We start from the raw sequence: 10,998 nt of genomic DNA, 5'->3' as shown, positions 1-10,998 counted from the left end.
CCACTTAACTTTATATTTGAAACACATTTTAACATTCAATACGCCTTAATTGCAACTTAGGTTATATTTTTGCTTACGCATGGTTAAAATATGTTTGTAACCATGGAAACCATGGAAATCTACAAATCAAATACTATAGTTGAACTACGGTCACTTTAGTAAAACCATTCATAAGGGCTGACAGTGTATGATTTATAATAACATTACAGAATAGAACATGATCAATATGAACTTTTAACGTTCCATTTAAATAAATGTAATTGCACAAACTATGTAGGCTACAATTTCAGTTTATTTATTGTGAAATAACTCAAACATGTTTTTTTCTGTCCTCTGATAAGCATTGTTCTGGGCTGCCGTTCCCAAAAGCGTCAATGTTTTCTTATGATATTTTTGGGAGTGAACGCTCTCTGTGATTGATTGGTTTTGTCTTGCAACATTTGCATGTGTTTAGATGAGCAGCAAAATAGTTCTATCCTACACAATTATTATTCGCTAACATAGGTTATTCGTCCAATTCGATGCATATTGTATGCCTTAATTATTATTTTTTAAACAAAATCACTGGTAAATAAAACACCTTAGTATCGATATTTTTTATTTGAGTATTGATATTTTCGATACTCGCATCAGTATTGATATATCGATACTTCAGGATTGATACGCCCATCCCTAAGTGTGTTTGCCAACCGCCGTTAAAAGGAAAAGAAGAAGCTCAAATGTGCTTATGACAGACTGGCATTCTGACACCGCAAGCTTCATGCTTTCTAACCATATCTCCACTTTTTTTCCCTTTATGTTGCAATGATTCTGCTTATTTTACATTTAAAACAGGAGAATTTTATATCACCAGTCCCATATTCATAATTGTGACCACACAGTCTGTTTACAGTCTACCAATGCCTTTATACATTAGTATTTTCACCAACAAAAAATGCTTTGAAGTCCGTTATTTCTATCTTTTGCTGTAGTGTGTCAGTAGGAAATATCAGTTTACATTTCCAGACATTCCTTTTGCCATTAATTGTAATAATCCAGTGAGATTTTTGTATGCACAAGGAGTCTGACAACAGCCAGTTGTTCTTCAAGTGTTTTGTAGACGTTGCCATAGTTCTTCTGGATTTAGTCTGTCTCAGTTTCTTCATGTAATCTCAGACAGACTGGATGATGGTGCGATCAGATCTCTGTGTGCAGCACTGGCTGTTGTCAGACTACTTGTGCATACAAAAATCTCACTGGATTAGTAACCTGCAATTAATGACAAAAGAAATGTCTGGAAATGTAAACTGGTATTTCCTACTGACACACTACAGCAAAAGATAGAAATAACGGACTTCAAAGCATTTTTTGTTGGTGAAAATACTAATGTATAAAGGCATTGGTAGACTGTAAACAGACTGTGTGGTCACAATTATGAATATGGGACTGGTGATATAAAATTCTCCTGTTTTAAATGTAAAATAAGCAGAATCATTGCAACATAAAGGGAAAAAAAGTGGAGATATGGTTAGAAAGCATGAAGCTTGCGGTGTCAGAATGCCAGTCTGTCATAAGCACATTTGAGCTTCTTCTTTTCCTTTTAACGGCGGTTGGCAAACACACTTAGGGATGGGCGTATCAATCCTGAAGTATCGATATATCAATACTGATGCGAGTATCGAAAATATCAATACTCAAATAAAAAATATCGATACTAAGGTGTTTTATTTACCAGTGATTTTGTTTAAAAAATAATAATTAAGGCATACAATATGCATTGAATTGGACGAATAACCTATGTTAGCGAATAATAATTGTGTAGGATAGAACTATTTTGCTGCTCATCTAAACACATGCAAATGTTGCAAGACAAAACCAATCAATCACAGAGAGCGTTCACTCCCAAAAATATCATAAGAAAACATTGACGCTTTTGGGAACGGCGTCACTTTAGTAAAACCATGGTTCATTTTCATAAGGGACTGCCAGTGACAGGCTGTTGCACGCATAAAATGCAACGTTTTTTTTCTGACAGTGTATGATTTATAATAACATTACAGAATAGAACATGATCAATATGAACTTTTAACGTTCCATTTAAATAAATGTAATTGCACAAACTATGTAGGCTACAATTTCAGTTTATTTATTGTGAAATAACTCAAACATGTTTTTTTCTGTCCTCTGATAAGCATTGTTCTGGGCTGCCGTTCCCAAAAGCGTCAATGTTTTCTTATGATATTTTTGGGAGTGAACGCTCTCTGTGATTGATTGGTTTTGTCTTGCAACATTTGCATGTGTTTAGATGAGCAGCAAAATAGTTCTATCCTACACAATTATTATTCGCTAACATAGGTTATTCGTCCAATTCGATGCATATTGTATGCCTTAATTATTATTTTTTAAACAAAATCACTGGTAAATAAAACACCTTAGTATCGATATTTTTTATTTGAGTATTGATATTTTCGATACTCGCATCAGTATTGATATATCGATACTTCAGGATTGATACGCCCATCCCTAAGTGTGTTTGCCAACCGCCGTTAAAAGGAAAAGAAGAAGCTCAAATGTGCTTATGACAGACTGGCATTCTGACACCGCAAGCTTCATGCTTTCTAACCATATCTCCACTTTTTTTCCCTTTATGTTGCAATGATTCTGCTTATTTTACATTTAAAACAGGAGAATTTTATATCACCAGTCCCATATTCATAATTGTGACCACACAGTCTGTTTACAGTCTACCAATGCCTTTATACATTAGTATTTTCACCAACAAAAAATGCTTTGAAGTCCGTTATTTCTATCTTTTGCTGTAGTGTGTCAGTAGGAAATATCAGTTTACATTTCCAGACATTCCTTTTGCCATTAATTGTAATAATCCAGTGAGATTTTTGTATGCACAAGGAGTCTGACAACAGCCAGTTGTTCTTCAAGTGTTTTGTAGACGTTGCCATAGTTCTTCTGGATTTAGTCTGTCTCAGTTTCTTCATGTAATCTCAGACAGACTGGATGATGGTGCGATCAGATCTCTGTGTGCAGCACTGGCTGTTGTCAGACTACTTGTGCATACAAAAATCTCACTGGATTAGTAACCTGCAATTAATGACAAAAGAAATGTCTGGAAATGTAAACTGGTATTTCCTACTGACACACTACAGCAAAAGATAGAAACAGCTGACTTAAAACCATTTGTTTTTTGTTGGTGAAAATTCAAATGGCCGAAGACTTTTGCACAGTATATATATATATATATATATACATAGATGGATTGTATCATATTATAATATATATATATATATATATATACTCTCTGCACATTATAAGCCTGGAATGTCTAAACCTTCTCCACAGTCCGCTTCAAGCGTCGACTCCAGAAGTGTGTCCGAAAGTGAGATAACATACTTCTAATATAATGTTTTTTTCTTTTAGTGACCGCTTTAACCCCTTAATCATTATTATATAGCATGTATATGAATGTGGGGGCGGAGGCATCAAGACAGGGGTGTGATCTTTTTGGGTAAGGGCTTGTTTGTTTTGGTGATTTCAAATATCAACAGCGTTTTCCAGAAATCGCTTTCTGCAACTTTAAATGAAACTCATTTTAGCAGTTACCCATGTTTGGATACACAATTATACATATTATGACTGTGATAAATGTGTAATTTGTGTCATTGTTCAGCTGCCTTGTGAGGACCAGATCATTTTGCTGAAGGGCTGCTGTATGGAGATCATGTCCCTGCGAGCGGCGGTGCGATACGACCCCGATAGCGAGACTCTGACGCTGAACGGGGAGATGGCCGTCACACGGGGCCAGCTCAAGAACGGGGGTCTGGGCGTGGTCTCAGATGCCATCTTTGATCTGGGCGTCTCGCTGTCCTCCTTCAACCTAGATGATTCGGAGGTGGCGCTGCTGCAAGCCGTGATCCTGCTTTCCTCCGGTCAGTGCCATTCTCACTTTTAATCTTTTCTTGTCCATCACATTATGGTAAAATGTGTTCACACAAAAATCAGGCCTTTTAAATATTATTGCAAAAATCTCCATCTCTCTTCTCACAAATCTTCTTTACAAACTTGAGTTTCTTGTTGCAGTGAAAGATCCTAAGAATGTTACATGGCATTTGTCAGTTGTCTATTGAAGTGTTTCCACCACTGACTTTTTATCTCACAATTCTTTTTTCTCAGAATTGCAAGATATAAACTCACAATTGCGAATTATAAAGTCAGAATCGCGGGATATAATGTTAGAATTATTAGATATTAGGGTTGCAAAAATTTGGAAAATTTCCAGTAAATTTCGGAAATATTCCAGAAATTTTGGAAACTTTCCATGATTTTTTTTTAATATTCCAGGGATTTTTTTGGAAAGTTTCCAGAAATTTTCCACCCCTTTGCGATGCTATTAGATATAAACTCGCAATTCTGACTTTATAACACGCAATTGAGACTTTATATCGTTCTGTCTTTATAATTTGCAATTACGAGCTTATATCTTGCAATTCTGTGAAAAGGGTCAGAATTGTGAGTTTATATCAGGCAATTTGAAGAAAAAGAATAGCGAGATAAAAAAAAAGTCGCAATTACCTTTTTTTTTTTATTCAGTGGCAGAAGCAGGCTTCCTTAGCTGTCTTTGGATTTCTAGTAACAAAATATTGGCTAATGGTAAATTGGGTTAAAACATATTTACATGGCACCTTCATACGGTGACGCATTGCTGCCACACACATATTATTTTTTCCACATTATGTTGAAATAACGAGATGTCGTTAAAACAAGATCTTTTTCTCGTCAAAACTACATCTTTTCTTGTAATAACAAGATGTTATGCCGTTAAAATGATATCTTTTTCTTGTTAAAACGACACATATTTTCTCGTAATAACGGCATATTATGTCACAAAAACAATGTTTTTTTTCGTCATAGAAGATATGTTACATTATGTGAGCGAGGTGATTGTCCGCGCTGCTGTCGCCACAGTCCTGAGATAAACGAGGATCTGCACGTTCCTGAAGTTACACTGTTTTAAATGTATTTTAATGTTATTGTTTTTATTGAAGTGGCATTATTAGGATTAATCTCCAATCTTTCTACAATATAATGCTATCCAGTAATTGCAATCAGACCCAGAGGATATGACTTGTTTAAGATGATCAGATCAAACCTGGTCTTGGAATATTTTGAGAAAAGATGTTGTTTTAACGAGATAATTATGCCATAACATCTCGTTATTACGACATATTTGAGTGGAAAAAATAATATTTGTGGCAGCGATGTGTCACTGTACCTTCATAATCAAAACATGACCAAATTCCAATAAATATGAGAATATCCTTGTGCATGCAAATGCAGTCAGAGAGAGGCATAAATGTCGTAAAGAAGGATGCACTATGACTAAAACGATCATTTTGAACAGTGCAAAAAATCGTATTAATGGCGGTTGTCAAAACTAGCCGTGACTTCCACCAGGAGTCAGTTTAAAGCTATTAGGCCAGCTGCAGCGGCTGTTCCTGAGTGCGATTACACAGGCCACTGAGGGGAAACCTTTTAATAACGCTATTAAAACAGGACTACACTTTAACTGAGAATGTTTCAATCAATAGGTAAAGACTTCAGTGCCCACGTCCAGTCCTGTACAGATCTGTTATCGATTCCTGCCCGTTTAAACAGATTGTCCAGTGTTACTGCTGAGCGAACCTGATCAAGGTTTTTTTTTTAAGTGTTGAATTTCTAGCACACTGGTGGCACAGATTTGCAGTCAGGCGAATTCAACAGTTGTGCCACTATAGAGTTTAGTATTTAAAATGTCATTGTTTACTGGGTAAACATGCCTCCTTTCTATGCCAATGAGGCTCTTTATAAAATGTGGTGGATTCATTCATTTCAGTGCCACTGAAAGCTGGCAGTCAACAGGGTTTTAAAACGGGGAAAAATGATCGTCATCGTGTGAGCAGTAATTTTAGACTGGCTTTTTAAAATTAGTGTACAAAAACCTTGAGTTGCATAATGTTACTAATGTTGGACTTGTGTTGTTGCGTAATGTTACTAATGTTGGACTTGTGTTGTTGCGTAATGTTAATACTTTGGAAATGTAATAGGTTACAGATTACAAGTTACCTATTTACCCTATGTAATAAGTAGTGTAACTATTTCAGTTACTTTATTAATGTAACTGATTACATTTGATTACTTTTCTAAATCTCTAAAGAATATTTTCAACTGTTAATCATCTTCAAACATTTAAAGCAGGCAGGGTTAACCTTACAGTAGTGCTCAACACTCATTACTGTCAGACTTTCTTCATCACTTCAATTAAGATTATAATGGTTTAAAAACAGTTAATATTAAAAAATAAGGCATATACATAAAATCAAATAGGAAATCAAAAGAGTTATTGTCCTTTTCTGTGTCCTAAACTCCTGAAACATCGGTGTATTTTAGAGCAGGCAGTGCAATTTGGGAAATAAATCGATTAAATCTGTGTGTGTGTGTGTGGTGTGTAATGGTATTCACCAAATGTCCCCACAAGGCTAGTAATACCAGTAAATTTTGACCTTGTGGGGACATTTTTTAGGTCCCCATGAGGAAACAAACTCATTTTCCATTTTTCCTCATTCCCCCATGAGGAAACAAACAAAAAAGTGTTTTGAAAAAGGAAAAATGCCTGTAGTTTTGTGTGAGGGGTAGGTTTAGGGTAAGGGGATAGAAAATACTGTTTGTACAGTAGAAAAACAATTTGGCCTATGGAATGTCCCCATAAAACATGGAAACCTGTGTCTGTGTGTGTTTGTGTGAAAATATTCAGATGTAACCCCCTTTTAAATACACATTATTTCTCAATAACTGTAAACGGATTACAGTTACATTTATTTTATAATTAAATTACGTAATTCCGACATCTGTACACCACCTCTCATTGATGTAAAAGCATGTCCCGCCGCCGCGCGATTTCCCCGTTGATTCTGCGTCGCGGTCTGCTCTAAACAGCTGAAAGCCGGGCAGTTGTAGCGCGCTGTCCGGAATGGCGTCATTCAGCCAGGTTTCCGTGAAACACAGAGCAGCAGAGTGTGAAAAATCCTTATTTGTCCGGGAGAGCAGAAGAAGTTCGTCCGTTTTGTTGGGTAGAGAGCGGAGATTCGCCAGATGGATGCTAGGCAGCGCCGTTCTGAATCCGCGCTTCCTGAGCTTCACGAGCACGCCGGCTCTCTTCCCCCGTCTGCGCGTCCTGAAGCGCTTGATCAGCGCAGCTGCTCCGCCAAGTACAACGTTCAGCAAAACGTCCGAATAAACGAAATCCGGTAGAAGATTGTGTGGTGTGTTCTGCCGAATGTTCAGCAGCTCATCCCTGGTAAAACTGATCGTGTTTGAGAAACAAAAAACAGGAAAAACTAACAAAAACAGTACAAACACTGGAGAGCCAAACACTGAGGCTGCCGTCTGCGGCGCCATCGCATGACTAAGTGACTATATTTAAGTGCACAGTTGCCAGACGCCTTCATAATCATGACATGACACATGTCATGAATATGAAGGAGGTTTTATGCATGTTTATGACAACTGTCATTAAGTGTCATTCGATCAGTTATGTCATTTTTAATGCAAATATGACATTATTTGACCTAACCCTACCCCTACCCTTACCCCTAACCATAGCCCATCACAAAGACATCTCAAACAATGTCATCTTTGCATTAAAAATTACAGCGAATGACACTTAATGACAGTTGTCATAAACATGCATAAAAAACTTATGCAGGTGTCATGTCAGTCTTATGCACACCCCTTCAAGTAAAGTGTAACCGAAATGTCTTAGTGTTTTTGTTTTGTTTGTCCATAGAGTGGAAGTTAAATTAGATTCTTGTGTGAACTACCCCTGTAAAACAACATAGACGACGCATGCAAATAAACACTATCAACAAGCTTGTGTTCACACTTACTTGTCTTCTGGAAGTTGAATGACTCCGAATAGAATAAAGAATTATAAAAACACATGCCATCATCTTCAAGTCCTGCTTTTTTATTTAGACTGTCTGAATGTGTTTTGAAATCAAACTCGCCCCTTTTATTTCACTGACAGATCGTCCAGGTTTGACGAGCGTAGAGCGGATAGAGCGCTGTCAGGAGGAGTTCCTCTTGGCCTTCGAACATTACATCAACTACCGCAAGCACAAGGTGGCTCACTTCTGGCCCAAGCTGCTGATGAAGGTGACAGACCTGCGCATGATCGGTGCCTGCCATGCCAGCCGCTTCCTGCACATGAAGGTGGAGTGTCCCACGGAGCTCTTTCCGCCCCTCTTCCTGGAAGTGTTCGAAGACTGACAGCCAACCGATCAGGCCAAGCTGCTCCCACCAACACAACCTCCACAGATCCGACCTCCCTTCAGACTCTGTTCCCGGTCACATGACTCTATTCCCGGTCACATGACTCTGTTCCCGGTCACATGACTCTGTTCCTGGTCACATGACTCTGTTCTAGCACTACTGAGTGTCAGTTCATTCCATAGTTTTAGGAGTAGCTCTCTGGCCTATTTTGAATGGAACCATTCCTTTTACAAAGCGGGTACATGTGAATAGCGTTACAATTGTTTTTTCACTCTTTGTAAAAAGAAAAATCACCTTTCTGTTACTAGTTTTTTTTTTTTTTCCTCCAATGTTAAATAGTTTTATTTCTGATCATAGTCTTTGAAGCCGCTTAATGGAGATGTTTGAACTATGCATTCGGGTTTCATGTCACACGTCAGGCCTCAGAAAAGAGACCGCACTGCAAAGAAGGTTATTTGGTTTGCTTTCACGTCCCTTATCTGTTGGTCTAATGTTATTTCATGCTCACATTAAGCCATAGATTGTTTATAGTTCTGCTCCAAACCCCAATGAGCTGACTACCTAGACAACATTTCAAGACATCATAGGTGCATCCTTATATTGAGACTGTAAAAAAGCAAAATCACGGATGAGGGCTCTTTCATAGCTCAATTGTTCACTTAATGGAAAGCCAATACTGACATTTGGTGACCTTAAATTTTCCTGCTGCTCTTGAGAGCGAGATTACAGTAATATTACATTTCATCTGCCTCACGGTCTGCTGAAAGTGGTGAAAAATACAAAATTCTTTCAACTTCAATATGAACTCATCAAATCCTACCAGTACCAAATGATCTGAGCTGCTATCCACGTTCATTTTATCTTGTGCATCTCATGTTTTCTCTGACATTTTAGGAGAAAAAAAAAATGTAGAAACCACTGAAAATTCCAAAAAGCAACTTTAGAGCAAAAAAACCGGTCATGTGGAAAGTACAGTAGGCATAAAATAACACTGCCTTCTAATGTCAGGTATACACTATATGATTTTCAAAGGTGTCGGATCCTTGTTCCTTTCACACTACATGGCTTTTTTTGAAATTTCTACATAATATTTCAAAAATCGCGAGAAGTGACAAGGGAATGACGCAAGACTACAATTCCTCCCCTTGAAATTTCCCATGCCCTGAATCGTGCTCTCTCATTGACTGTAGGTCGTCGTGATGTCATTTCCAGTCAAAACACATTTTCACCCTGCAAGACTCTGAGGCACAGACAGCTCCAGAAGTTTGGACAATCCCAAATGTTTGCTAAATCGGCGCTTCTCTCAGATCGTGTCTTTGATAATGTGCCTCACATTTCAGGCTTTTGTCGGCGAGTGAAAATCAGGCGTAAAATCGTGTCGCGTATACCTGGCATAAGATACCATTTTTGGCCATTCTAAGGCAGCATTGCATGTGTGACACATGCTTTATTGTCTATTGACATTTTCAAAGCAGCTCAGGGTTTTGAATTCCCAAAAAAATTGAGGAAAAAAAAAAAAATTCTGAATGGCAAGGTGGCACATCAGTTTTGATGGTGGTTGTGCCCTTGAGTAAAATCCTGTTTCTTTGTTAGTGCACCTGAAAGCTTACTGGACAGGCAGACCTTCATGATCCTGAAGACCGAACCGACCCGGACCCGTCTATTATTTTGAAAGTTGGACCCGGGCCCGTGCAGAACCGAGTAATGTAAAAAATGTACTACCCGGAACAGACACGGACCGTCAATTATTTGAAAGATGGACCCAAACCCGGCCGGGAAGACACAGACCCGACTGGACCCGATCGGCACATATTCCACAGCCAATTGCTATTAAGTCGATAAACAAGTTGCGAAAATTAAACTTTTTGTCTTACCTAATGTAAGAAGCCTTCTCCCTAGTTGATATTGTAGTTTCGCAGTTATCTTCCCCCTCATAATGTTAAATATCTCATTATGTACAGAATGTAGACAAGGCCATGAAAGTTTTGATTCTGAGCTCCTCTCGGTTTAATTGTTTAGTTAACATGTTTTGGTTTTATATGTTTTGGATTACACATACAAACGTACACGCCAACGTAGATATTCAACAGACTCAAGAGGTCAGTGGTCAACCTCTGTCCTGATGCACACAATCCTCCTTGCCAAGAAAGTTCCATCCGTGTTATTCCTCTCTTGCCAATTGAAATGCGTAATCCACTCATTATTCCAGTTTCAAAAGTCCACTTGCTGTCACGGTGACGGATGACAAATGCAACTTTGCAGTTTTGCATTTTTTGTATCTCGAGTCAACTTGCATAATAATTTAGACTGTTTGACCATTTGGATTATAATAACGATTGCTCGTCCAGTGCCACGTTAGCTTTACTTATTTGCTATCATCTCTGTGCTCTCTGAGCCGAGTCTGAGCAAAAATTTTAGATATAACAAGAAGACGGTTCATTCATAATATTATTTAAAAAATAATCAATAATAACTCACATCACTCATGAAGGTATCCATTATCACCGTGCGTGTGCATTAACTCCGCCCTCCCTGCTTCTGATGACATCGCTCGGATTTTTTTTTCCCACCTTATTTCAAATTACCGACTCTTTTTACACTTTTCTCATCCTAATTTTACAAGTTGAAAGTTACAAAACAACACACGCACAGCGCTGACTGACTCTGATAACGGCCGGGTGTTCTCCGAGTCCGATC

The 10,998-nt window shown here is 38.1% G+C and overlaps 1 protein-coding gene across 4 annotated transcripts in view; it reads left to right on the top strand.

The window, feature by feature from the left end:
• LOC107719848 (thyroid hormone receptor beta-like) overlaps positions 1 to 9,790 on the top strand; it is a 157,696-nt gene extending 147,906 nt beyond the window's left edge. For all 4 annotated transcript variants that reach the window (XM_016527387.1, XM_016527386.1, XM_016527385.1 and 1 more), the window contains 2 exons: positions 3,665 to 3,923; positions 8,057 to 9,790. In XM_016527387.1, the coding sequence (XP_016382873.1) occupies positions 3,665 to 3,923; positions 8,057 to 8,298 (501 nt within the window). In that variant the 3' untranslated portion in view covers positions 8,299 to 9,790. The remainder of the gene's footprint in view (positions 1 to 3,664; positions 3,924 to 8,056) is intronic.
• The last annotated feature ends 1,208 nt before the right edge of the window (positions 9,791 to 10,998 follow it).

This window comes from Sinocyclocheilus rhinocerous, unplaced genomic scaffold, assembly GCF_001515625.1.
Source record: "Sinocyclocheilus rhinocerous isolate Xijiao unplaced genomic scaffold, SAMN03320098_v1.1 scaffold1563, whole genome shotgun sequence".
NCBI classification, from domain to species: Eukaryota; Metazoa; Chordata; class Actinopteri; order Cypriniformes; family Cyprinidae; genus Sinocyclocheilus; species Sinocyclocheilus rhinocerous.
Note: the sequence above shows the minus strand (reverse complement) of the source record. Positions and strands in the feature narration are given on the sequence as shown.